Source organism: Ochotona curzoniae, unplaced genomic scaffold (genome assembly GCF_017591425.1).
Source record: "Ochotona curzoniae isolate NIBS_2020 unplaced genomic scaffold, NIBS_Ocur_1.0 contig_3622, whole genome shotgun sequence".
Classification (NCBI taxonomy): Eukaryota; Metazoa; Chordata; class Mammalia; order Lagomorpha; family Ochotonidae; genus Ochotona; species Ochotona curzoniae.
The window spans coordinates 10,312,421-10,328,694 of record NW_024465926.1 but is presented as its reverse complement, the minus strand read 5'-3'; the positions used below and the strand labels follow the sequence as shown (position 1 = coordinate 10,328,694).

At 40.0% G+C, this 16,274-nt stretch overlaps 1 protein-coding gene and 1 non-coding gene across 3 annotated transcripts in view; both read left to right on the top strand.

The window, feature by feature from the left end:
* Window positions 1–16,274, top strand: part of AP1G1 (adaptor related protein complex 1 subunit gamma 1) — a 62,562-nt gene that overhangs the window by 33,687 nt on the left and 12,601 nt on the right. The window contains exons 7-17 of one of the 2 annotated variants that reach the window (XM_040982412.1): window positions 454–462; window positions 3,013–3,108; window positions 3,842–3,922; window positions 4,116–4,214; window positions 6,195–6,250; window positions 6,992–7,105; window positions 11,029–11,169; window positions 11,780–11,834; window positions 14,086–14,208; window positions 14,368–14,457; window positions 15,358–15,485. In XM_040982412.1, coding sequence (XP_040838346.1) covers window positions 454–462; window positions 3,013–3,108; window positions 3,842–3,922; window positions 4,116–4,214; window positions 6,195–6,250; window positions 6,992–7,105; window positions 11,029–11,169; window positions 11,780–11,834; window positions 14,086–14,208; window positions 14,368–14,457; window positions 15,358–15,485 — 992 coding nt within the window. The remainder of the gene's footprint in view (window positions 1–453; window positions 463–3,012; window positions 3,109–3,841; window positions 3,923–4,115; window positions 4,215–6,194; window positions 6,251–6,991; window positions 7,106–11,028; window positions 11,170–11,779; window positions 11,835–14,085; window positions 14,209–14,367; window positions 14,458–15,357; window positions 15,486–16,274) is intronic. The other variant, XM_040982413.1, reaches the window with a different exon arrangement.
* LOC121158144 lies at window positions 7,704–7,789 on the top strand. The gene has a single exon (XR_005884161.1). It is a non-coding gene; the product is annotated as a small nucleolar RNA SNORD71 (small nucleolar RNA).

The following is a 16,274-nucleotide window of genomic DNA, read 5'->3' as shown; positions in this document are numbered from 1 at the left end:
CCACAGTGGCCACAGTGGCTGGAGCTGAGCTGATCTGGAGCCAGGAGCCAGGTGCTTCTTCCAAGTCTCTCACGTGGGTGAAGGGCCAAGGCTTTGGGCCGTCCTTTGGTGCTTTCCCAGGCCATTAGCAGGGAGCTGGATCAGGGGAAGAGACGGGACTCAGATCAGTGTCTGCCTGGGATGCCCAGTACTGCAGGTGCAGGATTAGCTTGCTGATCCACCGCACTGGCCCGTTTATTTTTGTAGTAGTCAGTCACTACACAAGTAAGATTCACTTTGTATTTTAGATGAAATAAGACTTTTAATAGTAATTTTTTTTTTTTGCCTTTCCCAAACTAGACGTTTATGTTGTGATTAAATTATTGTAAAATAGTATGAGACCCGTATCTGTCCCTAATGCTTGCTTTGTATGTTTTGTTCCTGTTGTCTGTTTGGAATCCTGCTGTATGTTAGAATGAAAAGGTAAGAATTAACCCTCTTTTAGATGGTGCATGCTGGCCTTAGGTCCTTTAGTAGCTTTTTTGTACCCATCCACCACTGTGGCTTTAACAGTGTACTGATGCTGAAGCTGTGCTTAACCCTGTGAGTTATTTGTCCTAGCATTTTTTGGCTAACTTCTTAGTCCATTTGTTGTCTTGTCATTTAAAACTCCTGACTCTAGATTCAGCCTTGGATCTCAGTTGCAGCCTGAGTTGTGAACCTCCTTTTCTGCCTTACGTGTGTCTTCACATGAGAAACTTAGAGAAGTTTCCCCTTATCTTTGGTGACGGCCATTCCTGATCTGTTTGGAGCCCTGATAGAAAGCACTCCTTTTGGGTCGATGTTTTAGAGCCCTGTGTGGGCAAGCTCATCTTCCCAAGGGCTCTGCATGGACTTGTGTGCTCCATGTTACACTTGGAACTTTTATTTCTTCCTTCCTTGGACCTAATCTTGCTTGGAAGTTCTAGAATGTTTAAAGGATTTTGAAGTAGGGTAGGTGGGCACCAACTGATTTTCATGGCTGCAGCCTTTCCCTTTGTCATCTTATTTTGTTTGTCTTGTCATGTGTTTTAATATCTTGCATTTCTGTATGAACAAAACTAAGCTGAGACCAAGAATTTTTATGATAAACACTTAGATGTTTATGCTTTCTGTCCACGGATAATTTTATGTAATGAGCTGGCCTTTGGACAGTGAATAAAAGAATTTCTGAATTTAGTACCCCAAGGAATACATGCCTTCTCCAAGAAGTAAAGCAGATTTACCAAAATAATTTGGGTTATTATGTAGCACAAAAAAACAGACCATTGGCAAGTGTGTGAGGTGAGGATTTTTGTTTGTTTGGTTTGTGAAGAACTTTGACAGTAGATGTCCTGGATTTTATCACAACATTTAAAGCAGTTTTAAAAATGATATCTTTTCTCTACTGGGAATTGCCCATAACTGACAGATTTAATGAAGATTTTGTTTAGAATATACAGATCTCTGTGTCTCAGATTTGTCTTATACGTGGAGTTGGCCAAATTCGATTATTGTTTGCGTGACTAATGAGTCACTTAATTCTGAGGAGTGATGACCAAAGTTAGTGGAATTCATTGCGCCCTCAAGTCTTTAGAAGAGACCTTGATGTTTTAAACGCATGCCTGGGGCTTTGCAGTTTACTCCTGATCCCTTGGCGGTTTGGGGGCTAGGCGTGAGAAAGGGTTGAATGACACTTCTGGTTGTCTCATGAGGCAGCACAGTGCATTGTGAACATTGCTTTCCTGGTTTTAGGTCATCACAGTTTTTGTGTTTGTTTAGCTGAATTGAGTTTTTAATTGATAACTTGAACATTTTCTATTGTGACTAACGTTTTAGAGTAGAATTTTAGCATGAAGAAATTGCATGAAAGAAGAGAGTGCTGATACCTAAAGAGTCTGTTTACCTGGGCAGTAGTATTGCCTCTACTAGGTTTTAGGACTCTAATGGAGAAAGTAAAGGAAGGAGAAGAAAGGAATTTCTGACTGTACAGGAATGTGGAATTTCCTTGGCAAACTCAAACAAAAGAGGAAACAGTCCACGAAGCAGTTCATATAAACGAGCGCTAAAATTAAACTTCAACAAAAATTGCTTCACATGATTGAAGACTAGGATGAAGAAATTATTCATGGCTTTGTGTCCTTTTAAAATGAAAGCTAACTTTTTTGTGTGTGTGTGTCTTTTCCACTTGATTACTGTTCTTCTGTTGAAGAACATAGCTGTCTTTTCAGAGAAAAGAAATTTTTCTCTATTTGAGTATGCCTGATAGTTATATATATATATATATATATATATTTGACTGTCAGAGTTACAGAGAATGGAAGAGACAGAACTGTTTCATTACCCAGATAGCCACAATGGCTGGGGTGAGGCCAGGCAGAAGCCAGGGCCAGGAGCTTCTTCCAAGTCTCCCACCTCTGTGGGATGGGCCTAGGCATTGCAGGCATCCTTCACTGCTCTCCCTGGCCATTAGCAGAGAGCTGGATTGAAAGTGGAGCACCCAGGACTTGAGCTGGCATCCATGCGGAGTGCCGGTGTCGCATGCGATGGCCTAACCCACCACACATGCTGACCACAGAAGGCTGTCCTTGTAATGTAATTGTCAGGTACACTTTGGTGTGGTAACATTTTACATTCAAGTGTTTCTGTTGCCTAGGTATGTCAAGTTCTACGGTAGTGCAAACGCAGTAATTTCGGTAGATGTCTGCTTTACGTGGTTTCTGTAGGCTTTCTGGTTCACTACTGTTTAGAATATCTTGGTGTATATAATTCTAAAGAAGTCTGGTTTGTTTATATTCAAGTAAAATGCTTACTTCTTGTGTTTTTGGTCTAAATGCTTCCAGTTATGTATATCAAACATCATTTACAATTTACTGATATATTTGTATCAGATAATTTGCTTGGGCTCAGATCCTTATACCCTTCTTCTAAACCAAAAGGCTTGCTTAGTCATGAGATATTCTGTGATGTTCACTGATTTTTCTTTTGGTGCGTCTTTTTTTTTCTTTCCTGCAGCTTGTGCCCCAGTTAGTTCGTATTCTCAAGAATCTCATTATGTCCGGATATTCACCAGAACATGATGTTTCTGGTATCAGTGACCCCTTTTTGCAGGTGAGGTTGAAAAAAGGTTCTGAATAAATACAAAGTGAAGTTAATGCAAAAAGAATAAACTCTTTCCTGTGTGTTAGGTCTGTTTTGGGTAGAAATGTGGCAGTCAGTTGCTTAAAATTAGTTAAATTAATAAATGAGTGGAGCACAGTTCTGTATTAAGAGTGAAGTTACAAGGTTTGTTTGTTTTTGAAAGTTTATTTATTTGAAAGGTCAAGTTACAGAGAGAGGGAGAGAGAATCTTTCAAATGGCGAGTTGGGCTGTTCCAAAGCTAGGAACCAGGAGTTTCTTCAGGGTCTCCTATGTAGATGCAAGGGACCAAGGACCTGGGCTGAATTCTGCTATTTTCCCAGGCATACTAACAGGTGGCTGGATTGGAAGTAAAGCAGCCAGGACTCCATATGGGATGTGAGGACTGCAGGCAGAAGCTTTATATGCTGTGCTACAGTGCAGTGTGTGGTTTTCCTACTTGGGAAGCATTTACTACTTCTGTATTTGAATTAACAAAGCACTGTGGCTTTCCAGGTGATATTCTTTAGCTGTAGCATGGTGAGGAGTGGGTTGCTTAATGACTTCATCAAATGTAGAAGTATGTGGATTTCTCTAGAGGTCATGTTGCTAATTCTTTGGTTTAATGTCGTCCTTTTCTGATGGAATGTAAGATTTGTTTTTATACCAAATGGGGTTTCTTTGTGCAAGACATAATTTGTTGATATCTCTCATTTTGCTCATTAGGTACGAATTTTGCGGTTATTAAGAATTTTAGGACGAAATGATGATGACTCAAGTGAAGCTATGAATGACATCTTAGCACAGGTGAGTAGATCCAGCTTGTGTTACATTAAATTTTAGTTTGACGTGGAGTAGTTTAATGATTGCATTATGTTGCAGCAGGCTTTGTGCTTCCCTGTTAGTGGCCGTGATCGCAACACGTCTCACTTTAACTCTGGCTGTTTTTGGAAGCAGTGTTTTTATTATCACTTATTTACTGCTCTCTGTGTGTCTTCAGGTTGCCACCAATACAGAGACGAGTAAGAATGTAGGAAATGCCATTCTTTATGAAACTGTTTTAACCATCATGGATATCAAGTCAGAGAGTGGACTACGAGTAAGTCTTTTTGAAATCAACATTTTGTTTAGAATGTTAGACTCAATTTGTAGTAGTTTGAAACAGTATGTCATTTGGGACCTGACTTAAAGAATAATGGAAAATGTATAATGCTGAATGTTTTATATGAAGTATTGATTGTCTTCTGTTGAAAGATTAACATTAATAAAGTTCAAAAAGCTTAATAGTTAATTATATAGATGTTGTCTAGTCAAGAAAACATTTCAGAATAACTTTTTACCAAAACCACAATTGGAAATTTGCTCATCATTTTAAAGTGGATAGAATGCTCTGCTTTTCAAATGAAAAATCTTAAATTAAAAAATTTATTTATTTGTAAGATGGAATGGCAGAGACACAAAGTTTTGTTCACTGGTTTACTCCTCAGGTCGCTGTAACATCCAGGGCTTGTCTAGGCTGAAGCCAGGAGCCAAGAATTCTGTCTGGGTCTCCCATGGGGGGTGGAAGGGACCCAAGGAGCCGTTTCCGCTGCCTTCCCAGGGTCAATAGCAGGCAGCTGGATTGGAAGCCTGGCATCCACCGCTTGAACTGTTGCTCCCGTATGGGATGCTGGCTTTGTGTCTGCTTAGCTTGTGCTATGACACAGACATTTGGGATAAATGAATCAAATACAGGTTGCCCCAGGGTGCTGTCCTGCAACTTTTGTCGGTTGGTTTTAGTGTCCACCAGAGAGATCTCGCCTACAATCATTATTAGGATGATGTGCTAATGATAGTCTTTCCCCCTTATTTTTCTCATACTAAATAATTGCAATTCTGTAAAGAAGAGTTGTCCTTAATTTTCCCCTATTTGTTCATTCATTCATTCATTCATCTGTTTATATTAAATTTGCTAGTCGATTATTGTGTAAGAAAAATTTGCCAATTAGAGTTAGCAATATTTGTGTTCACTTTCTTAATGTCGTTTTGTTTTGTTTTGTCTTTTAGCTTTATGGTATCTAAGTAACTGAGTTAACTTAAGGATTTCCCCTTCTCTACTTTTCATGAAAAACATTCTAGTTTGTTCACCTGAAATTATTGTGGTGCTGGTTCCATATTCATGAGTCTTTTTTTTTTTTTTTGTCTTTATAAACTTGATATCCATTAAACAATGGTTTCCTACTCCCCACACTTCTAATTACTAGCAACAGCCATTCTGAATTTGATGCCTCTTAAATATCTCTGAAATAGAGTGGGGGGAACCCTTAAAACCAATTTTTTTTTTTAATATATTCAGTACTGTCAGCCAGTGGATTCTGAATAGATTTCATCGTGATTGGAATGGCGAGACTGGTAGCAATTCAGAACTGTTGAACTATTAAAACTGCTAGAGTAGGACCCTTGGAGCATGCCTCACATTGGGGAGCTGGGATGGGTGGGAGGCTGGGTGGGGCTTCTCCCTTTGTTTCTCCCCTGACCCCAGATGCAGGGGGAAAAATGATGATATTAGTGTGGAAACAATGGTCTTACCCACTTTCCTGTAGCCCTTGACTCTTTGTACTCTCAGTAACTAAGTAAGATTATCAAAAAATAAAAAACTAAAGTAAAATGAAAAAAAAAATATGTACAGGAAATAGGAATGAAGACCAAATATATATTTTACAGGTCCCAGTACCTCCTCCTATATTTATCGTTTTGTGTCTTTCGTCTTTGTTTAGCCTAATGTGTTTGGTAGGTGAATTCAGCAAAGTGGAATTATTGAAGCACCACGCTTTTTATTTATAGGCCATATTTTCTTCTCAAGAAACTTTTATTAATTTTCTTTTTCTACTGCTTTGAAACATTAAGCAGTGGTCTTCCAGTAATTTTTGTTGACATAGAATATGATTTTAAGAGTTTGCATGTAGATATTTTAAAACTTATTTTTCCTTTTGATTTGTTATCTATAATTATCAGAAGGCAGGAAATGATTATTTAATGTCAAGAAATGATAGAAATATTTCCTTTTTCTAAATTTTCAACATACGCTATTTCTCTTCAGGTTCTAGCCATAAATATCCTGGGTCGTTTCTTATTGAACAATGACAAGAATATTAGGTATGTTGACTGAAAAATCACTGATATCTTAAACTTAATATTTAGGTATTAAAACTTTATATTTTCTTTTTTAAAAAGATTTATTTATTTTTATTGGAGAGCAAACTTATAGAGCAGAGAGATAGAGAGATACATCTTACATCCACTGGTTCACTCCCCACGTGTCTGCAGTGGCTGGAGTTGAGCTGATCCAAAGCCAGGAGCTCCAGGTCTCTCATACAAGTGCAGGGTCCCAAGGCTTTGGGCCCTCCTCCACTGCTTTTGCAGGGAGCAAGCTGGGAGCTGGCTGGGAAGTAGAGCAGCTGGAATATGAATTGGTGTCCATGTGGGATTCTAGTGCATGTAAAATGAGGTCTTTAACGAGGTTATCGAGCTGCGCCCCCTAAGTGAAGTTTTTATGCAGGCAATTTTGGTACCACTATCAAAGTAGGGATATACTAAATAGTAAAATAATTGCATTTTTGGACTAATGCAGCTTTTTTTTTTTTGCTCTTGTAATGGAAGATTCTGAAAAAATGAATCCATTTCTTTTAGAGATTTAAATGAGCCAGACTTTGCTAATTTTCCATACTTTAGATAATGGTATTTTTTTATGCCTTAAAATATTACCTTATAAATACTATCTCTATCTTTCAAATGTTTAAAGCTGTATGCTTTCCCTTGGTCACTGTAAAGAGGAAATCTCACCTAACCTAACCTAAACTTAAATTTTAACTTACCGTGTAACGTTGTCTCATCCAGATATGTAGCGCTGACGTCCTTGTTGAAGACTGTGCAGACAGACCACAATGCAGTGCAGAGGCACAGGAGCACGATCGTGGACTGTCTGAAGGATCTTGATGTCTCAATAAAACGGTAACAGACTTTCTCAACATGGCGTTTTTATTTTTACTTGAATCTTTTCTTTGCAGTTCAGTGTTCTCCTACTTGGTACTTTGTAGCAACTTTGAGAGTGAGAGTGTTGACATTTATACATTTTAGTGAATGTGTTTACTTTTATGGTTTTAGTACATCCTTTTTTAGAAGGGATTAATCAGGAAAGGTTTAGGTCAGTAAATGAGGCCCAGGCTATAAAGTGCACATTGACGTTGTTCTTGGTCCGTTTCTTGTCACTTTTTAAAAAATGTATTTGTTTAAAAGAGAGTGAGTAAGAAAGAGGGGCATCTCTCTGCTGATTCTCTCCCGATGGCCACAGTGGCTGCACCTGGCCGGCAGAAACTCATAGCCTGGATCTTTATTCATGTTGTCCATTTGAATGTCAGGTTCCCAAGTCCTTGGGCCTTCTTCTGCTCCTTTCCCAGGTGCATTGCCAGGTAGCTGGATCAAAAATGATGTAAATGGGACTTGAACCTGTGCTCATGGGATGCCTGCGTCATAGATGGTTGTGCTGCAGTGCTGCCCCATTAGTTCTTTGAGTAATGTAACAGGTACAGATGAGGGGGGCACTGTGCTTTGTGTGTTGGAGGATGAAAGTAAGGAGTGATCCATCGGCTGAGTGTCTTACCACAATGCTGAAGCTCACACTGCTGACAGCACACAGTGTGCACAGTGCTCCTGCCCCAGGATGCTGCAGTAAGCAAGTCTCGTAGACCACTGCAGCTCAGGCCGACTGCTTAGGCAGCAGATAGCACTTTCAAAATGGTTGTTTCTTTTGCTTGGATGAAATTACCTCCAAAAATTAAAGATCTTTATAAAACCTAGCTGTAGTTTGGTCTCAGTAAACTTTAGGTTGTTTGTTTTTACTGAAGCAAAGAAAACTTTAAATAATTTCTTTGTATATTCAATTAATATGTATTTGTTGAGTCTTCCCCACCCACCTCCTACTCTTGTCCTTTTTTTTTTTTTTCTTCTTTAAAGCAGTCACTAGACTTGTGGGCAACTTAGAGCTAGAACCTAAACTCACTTACGCCTTTTTTTTTTTTTTTTTTTTTTTTTGAGAGAAAGAGACAGAATGAGCAGAATGAACAAGATAGATATTCTCTTCTTCCATCTGCTGGTTCACTTTCCAAGTGGCTGAACCAATCATTGTTGCTTCAGCCTAAAGATAAAAGCCTGGTGCTCTAACTGGTCCCACATTTATGCTGCTTTCCTAGATGCATTAACAAGGAGTTGGAAGGGAAACTGCAACCCAGCAATTTAGCAACTCATACCAGTGCCTTGATAGTAGAATGTGAGTGTCCCAGGTAGCAGCTTAAACCATTTTACCACATCACAGTTCTGTAACACCAACCATTTTTCTCCCCCTTTAGTTAATTTGAAAGGAAGGATTAGATTGAGAGAAGGAGGGAGTGAGAGAGGAGAGGTGAGGGAAGGAAAGAGATTTTCCATGCACTGGTTAATTCCCAGAATGACTCCAACAGTCAGAGATTGGTCAGAAGCCAGGAGCCAGGATCATTATCAGAGTCTTCAGGGTGGGTGCCAGGGCCATCTTGGGCTGCTTTCCCAGATGCATTACCAGGGAGGTGAATTACAAGTATAGCAGCCAGGGCAGCTAGCACCCGTATGGGGTGCTGCTGCCACAGATGGCAGCTTTACCTGCAGCACTGCTTCCAGCATCAGTGTTTATTCCTTTTCAGAGGTGTGTGGAAGCACACTGTTGGCTCTCGGAGCAAGCCAGTGAGAGAAACTAAGCTAATACATCAGCTATGTATTCTCTTAAAGGGATCAAATGCCTCATTTGAAATTTTGACTCATGTATGGAAAAGTCCTAGGTATAGAAATTGTTTCTGTGTAGTTCATTACTGCCATTGAATTTATATCAAAAGTAAAATTGTGGCTCCTTGATAGGATATATAATAATAAAAGCCCAGATATTGAAGCCTAGCTCCTTCATTCCAACTCCTGGCCCTGCCTTTAACACACTGCGCAAGTTGTCTAACCTTTTTTGTAGAATATAGATGGAAGTGTGTCCACTTTGAATGTTATGCAGTGTTTAGTGAACTAGTACGTTTGTATATATGTCAAATCCCAAAGCACTTTATTTGTTTTTAAGATTTATTCTTTTTTTTATTGGAAAGGCAGATATATAGAGTGGAGGAGAGACAGAGAGGAAGATCTTCCCCAAGCAGCCGCAACGGCTAGAGCTGAGCCAATCCGAAGCCAGGAGCCAGGAGCTCTTCCAGGTCTCCCACACAGGTGCAGGGTCCCTAGGCTTTGGGCCATCCTCGGCTGCTTTCCTAGGCCACAGGCAGGGAGCTGGGGCAGGAATTAGGGCCACCAGGATTAGAAGCGGCGCCCATGTGGGATCCTGGTGCGTTCAAGGCAAGGACTTTAGCCGCTAGGCTACCACACTGGGCCCCAAAAGCACTTTTTAAAGAGTAGTAAATTATTATATCTCAAAATTGAATTTGTGATTATTGATTTCAGTGTTTTTAAACTTTTTAGACGATTTATTTGCTTTTTGGGAAAGAGAGATTAAGATTGAGATTGAACAAAAGCTGCTGCTTTACTTTCTAAGTGGACTCAGTGGCTGTGGCTGAGCCCTGTTGAACTCAACAACATCTGGGTCTCTTAATGGCTAATGGACCTGGGTCATCTACTGCTGCTTTCCCAGGAGCACCAGCAGGGAGCTTGGGCAGCAGTAGAGTAGTGGGTACTTGGACCAGTGCTCATGTGGTATGCAGGTGCTACACGATGTAGCCTAACCTGTATCTCCAAGCTAACCCCTGCTTTAATGTTTTTGTAAAATTGCCTCTGACCTTCCTTTCTCTCTCTGTCTCTCTTCCTCTTCCTCCACCCCCATCTCTTTTTGAAATTTGTTTCATTTGAAAGGCAGAGTGATAGAGGGGGATAAACCGAAGAGGAGATCTTCCAGCTGCTGGTTCATTCCCCAGAAGGCCATAGTGATTCAGCCTGGGCCAAGTCAAAATCAGGGACCTGGAGCTCTGTCTGTATCTGCTACATGGGTGTTGGGTCCCAAGCAGCTTGGCTGCCCGCTGCTGCTTTTCCACACATATCTGCTGCAATCCCCAAAGCAGAGCAGCTGGATTGGACTTGGCATGCCTATAGGGAATTCCAGTGTCCCAGTGGCTACTTAATATTCTGTGCCCACAACACTGGTCTGGAATTCAATTTCTGTTATTTGGATGCCAGTTAGAATTTATATTGTTAAATTGGTGTTTTTGAAAATCTGCTAATATACGGTGTATGAAATTATTCATCACATATGAAGATATGTATTGTAACCTAATTGTTTTTATGTTAAGCACTTCCAGTTTTACTTGCCTTGACACATTTGGCGCAGTTGTAGAATTCCTCTTTGCCCTCATCACACATGCTCCCCCTTTTTTTCTTTTCATAGATCTTGCTTTTCCTTTCACTTTGTAATGCTAATTTTCTTCCTTCTATTTGATGTATATGTGTTGCATGATTTTTTGCACAAAAATGGGATGTAATGAGAGTATGGTGACTTTATCACTTTTTAAGAAATAAAACAGAGTATTATTGTTTAGTAATCATTTTGTTGCCTCTGTGACTCTCTTAAGTATACTGAATTTCAGCTTTCTAAAATGAGCTGTTGAACCAGAGCTGCAACTTTGATCCTTAGTAGTAGTTCCTTTAGAAATCTTGAATAAAAGTGTTGAATGAAGATTAAGAATTCCAAAACTAATTTTGATTGTGTATAAGTGAATCTGCTTGGTTGTCTTGCCTGCATGGATTGAGATCATAAGATTGTGTAAGGGTGCTAGCACATCTGCCAGTGCTTGGTGCTGAGAGCACACTTGGTCTGTGCTTCATTCCCACTATTAATATCCTAACCTCTTTCTCCTCTCTGGAAGGCGTGCAATGGAATTGAGTTTTGCCCTCGTAAATGGGAATAATATCCGAGGCATGATGAAGGAGTTACTTTATTTTCTGGATTCTTGTGAGCCAGAATTTAAAGCAGACTGTGCATCTGGGATCTTTCTTGCTGCAGAAAAGTAAGATTTAATTTTCACCTTTTTTGATAGGAAATGCTTGGGACTGCTTTGAAAGTGCCATTAAAACTTGGGGAAAATTATGCAAATTATAGCTTGCAACATTTATTTCAAGTTATCCCATTTTTCAGTCAGATCTGCGAAAGACCATTATAATTTGTATCTAATATAATTTTTTTCCCTTGTATCTATTTTGACCTCTCACTCTGATGCTGTTTATTTTGAAGGGAGTAGAAGGATGACATCATTTCAATTCTAGTTCTGTGCAAAATGCTTGGAGAAAGTCCCTCAGGACTTTATTGGAGAAAGCCACTTAATTGAATGAAGTCCTAATCCTAGTGTTGTCTAGTTATGTTCATTCTCTCTTGCTTCTTTTCCCTAACTATATGATTTGTATGCTGAGCTCGGCAGCTACTGTTACAGTATATAGGAAAACACTTTGGTTTGGGTAGGTATCATTTCATCACCCTTGAAATGGCATTGGCTGCTAAGTTTAAAGGTGAAATGTGTCCAGTACAAGGTCTAGAAAAGGCAAAAGATATGATTTTTGAAAGTCACTGAATGAAAGAGTTGAAAGGTGTCAGGTTTTCACCTTGTGTCCTTGTTTTCTCAGGTATGCGCCTTCCAAACGGTGGCATATAGACACTATTATGCGTGTGTTGACAACCGTAAGTAAAATGTTCAGTTCGTATATCCTAGATGTATTGATTCTGAGATGTACTGATAAATGAGGCAGAGAGAAATTTTGTTTTCATGAAGATTTCATTCTAGAATAGAAAATACATGGGAAATATATGAGGTACTTCAGAGAGTTCAGAGATCACTGGATTTAAAAGTAACTTTAAGGTCCCAGGGAGATCACTCAGCGGGCAAATCTTTGCCTTGCATGTGCCCAGATCCCATATGAGTGCCAGTTCATCTCCTAGATCCTCCACTTCTCATTCAGCTCCCTGCCTGTGGCCTGGGAAAGCAGCGGAGGACGGCCCAAAGCTTTGGCACCCTGCACCCATGTGGGAGACCTGGAAGAAGGTCCTGGCTCCTACCTTTGGATTGGCTCAACTTCGGCCATCGTGGCCACTTCGGATGGCAAATCTTTATCTTCTCTCTGTAAATCTGCCTTTGCAATAAAAATAAAATCTGTTTTAAAGTTAATTTTATTTATGTGCAAAAAGTGGTGAAATCCATGCATATTATTATTATTTTTTTAATAATACTCATTTCTCTCCAAAATGGACCTACTTCTTGGGGGTGTGTGGTTCTGGGAGGTGAGCAGGAGGAGAAAGTATGTCAAGAAGGTGGCTTCTTGGGGGCAAGAACGATATCGTGATCCAAAATGTGTGGCTTTGTTTTTGTTTTTGTTTTCCTGATGCATTTTGGTAGTATAGGGGTTCCCTCCTTTCCTTCCCCTTCCTACCTTCCCATGTTCCCCTCTCTCTGTATTCCCCCATATTATCACAGTTATTTAGCCCTTTAATAATAATTATAAGATTAGCATTATTCTATATAAGTTCATCATGGCATTATAGATATAAACAAAGATAACTTAGTCGTATTGATAAGATCTATTCAGCTGTTTCACTGGGAGTCCTTTCATTTGTGAGTAGAGATACTGACTGCAGCCTACCTTTACTTACTGGTGTGCTGGTCTCCATTGCACAGTTCATCCAGCTTCCTGCTGATGTACACACTGGGAGGCAGCAAGTGAGAGCTGTGTGGGAGACCTGGGTTAAGGTCTGACTTCTGGCCTCAGCTTGGCCCAGCTCTAGCTGTTGAAGGCATTTGGGGAAGAGCATCACAATTATTTAAAAAAAAAATTCAAGAAGGCATGTTGATAGTACTGCTGATACCTTTTTATTCATTATGCAATTTTCAGAAGCTCAGCTTGGAAAAACAAAAGGTTACAAAAGTGTGTATTGAAAAAAGCGTCCCAGTCCTTGTATTGTAGTAAGAAAAAACTGGCAGTCCCCAAGTGAGGATTATTAATTATTCCTCTCCTACCTGCGTGGGAGACCTAGAAGAGCTCCTGACTCCTGACTCAGCTCTAGCTGTTGCGGCCACTCGGGGAGTGAATCATCGGACGGAAGATCTTCCTCTCTGTCTCTCCTCCTCTCTGTATATCTGCCTTTCCAATAAAAATAAATAAATAAATCTTTAAAACCCAAAAAACAAAGAAATGTATTTTTAGTCTACATGTATTTACAATTTGCAGCTGTCTTTGCATTACTGATTTCTAATTTAATTCCAGTTGTTCAGGTATATTTTATGGCCTAGAATATGGTCTTCGGTAGCTCAGTGTGAGTTTATGAATATGTTACCTACTTTGTTGGATACGTAGTCTGTAAGTGTCAATTAGGTCCTTGTATTGCTTTTCTTATATAAAGCATTCTGCTTTCTTTGGTCAGGAAAGAATTTATCTGTTATAATTGCTGTTTTTAGCTTCTTGCTTTTCCTTTTGATACTTTTTCCAGACTTGATTTCTTAACAGGTATGAGTTTTCCAATCACTTCTGTTTAAGATTCACTTATTTTTATTGGAAAGGCAGATTAACAGAGAGAAGGAGAGGAACATCTTTCACCTGCTGGTTCACTCCCCAAGTGGCCACAACGTGTGGAGCTGAGCCGATTTGAAGTCAGGGACCAGGAGCTTCTTCTGGGTCTCCCATGTAGGTTCTGGGTCCCTAGGCATTGTGCCATCTTGTGCGGCTTTCCCAGGCCACAAGCAGAGAGCTGGATGGGAAGTGGAGCAGCTGGGACATGGACCAGTATTCATGTGTGATGCCAGTGCATTGAGATGAAGCATTAGCCTGTTGAGTCAATACTCCTGCCCCGATTTGTACTAATGTTGTAGCAACGGTTGTCTGTCATTGCTGTCAGTTCTGTGTGTCCTGGTGATAACTGCATGTGTTTCCGTTTATTTTAGGCAGGAAGTTATGTTCGAGATGATGCAGTCCCCAATTTGATCCAGTTAATAACGAATAGTGTAGAGATGCATGCGTATACTGTCCAGCGTTTATATAAAGCGATTCTTGGAGATTACTCTCAAGTAAGTCTTTGGATTGCATTTGCTTTTTTTTGTTTTTTTATTGTCCTGGAAAGTTTCTTATTATTAAGAGTGTGAATTTGCTGTTTTGATCTTTTTGATTAGACAACCAATTATTTACATAAAGATTGAAGTCTGACAAATGCTGACTTGTTTTAACAGCAACCTTTAGTACAAGTGGCTGCGTGGTGTATAGGTGAATATGGGGATCTTCTTGTGTCTGGCCAGTGTGAAGAAGAGGAGCCCATTCAGGTACTGCTTTGTTACTCTTGGTTAAGTAAAGGGAAAGAGTGTTTTTGTTATAGGATGTAAACGTTTAACAAGAAGTTGATTCATTGAAAACTATTAAAATAAATAATAGAATTATGTTGGAAACACTGCCCTCTTTTTTGGGGGAGTATCTTGAGTTTTTAAAAAACTGCTTCAGGTCCCTCTTTCTATTCTAGTAGCTTGGGTTATTATTATTAATTTTTTTTACCTTTTAGCTGAAGAGCAAGAAATGAGATGTGTGTTTATTTTTTTTAAAGATTTATTTATTTTATTGGAAAGTCAGATATGCAGAGAGGAGGAGAGACAGAGAGGAAGATCTTCCATCCGATGATTCACTCCCCAAGTGAGCGCAATGGCCTGTGCTGTGCCGATCTGAAGCCAGGATCCAGGAACTTCTTCCGGGTCTCCCACACGGGTGCAGGGTCGCAAGGCTTTGGGCCGTCCTTTACTGCTTTCCCAGGCCACAGGCAGGGAGCTGAATGGGAAGTGGGATCCCATATGGGATCCCGGCGCGTTCAAGGCGAGGACTTTAGCCACTTGGCCACGGTGCTGGGCCCAGGATATGTGTGTATTTATAGTTGCTCATTAAAGGGTTGACTTTAGGGAAAGCAGCAGTGCTGGAAGTCTGTATTGTATACTTCCTCTCCTCTTGTTACTTGAAGATGTAGTATGTCCCTCAGATCCCAGGGGTAATTTCCTACCCTTTTACTGCCTGTTTGTTGCTGATACAGTGTCTTTGTTACTCTGGCAAAGGTAATGCTAGGTTATGCTAGGCAGTTTTGTAAAGGTGGGATGATCTTTCAGGCAGCATCCCTGAATTGATGCCAGGTTTAGTTGTTCATTACTGCCATTTGTTCTCCATTCTTATTTTGTTCTCCCTAGGTAACAGAGGATGAAGTGTTGGATATTCTAGAAAGTGTCCTAATTTCTAACATGTCCAGCTCAGTGACACGTGGCTATGCCCTCACTGCCATTATGAAGCTTTCCACTCGATTCACCTCCACTGTAAAGTGAGTGTTGAGAAATAGGATGATCAGTTTGTTTTGTAGTTTTAAAAATATCAGTTTTCTTTATTTGCAAGCAATATTAATGTTTCTTTTTTACACAGAAAAAAGAGAAAGATATATAAATGCTTGTTCACTCCCCAAATGGTTGAAACAGCTGGAGCTGGTCTAGGCCAAAGCCAGGAACTATCCACAAGGGTGGGAGAGCCCAGTACTTGAACAGTGTTTCCACTGATGACCCATGCACATTAGCAAAGTAGAGCAGCTGGGATTTGACGTGACCTTGATATGGAATACCAGTATTGCAGAGTGTGCCTTAATACACTGGCCATGACACCGGTCCCAAATTTTCTAATTAAAAAATTGTAATATGGCAAATTTCTGGAATAGGCTAAATTTCAGGCATAGAATCTCTCGGGTTTTCTGACTAGCATGCCCCTGCCGCCACCACAGTAATTTGGAATGTCGGAATAGGACTAGAAGCTCAGGTTTTGGTGGCTGCGTTGTGTAGGTTTGAGTGGCTGTCACCTCTGTGGCAGTGTTTCAGTCGTGTAAAGGAGAGGGCATTCTCTTAAGAGTTCCTACTTCAGTTTTTTAATGTGACATCTTGTAGGAGATGGTATTTTTTACTTCAAATCTGAATAAAATGATTTTGGTTCTGCATTCTGATATTAAGACCTTTAATTGACAAAATCTTACTTAATTTAGCCAGGAAAATGAATGGCACAAATTTACTCTTTGGCAGACTGGCATTTGTTACCTTTGTCCAGCCAATTTTAGGATATGCACTATTTG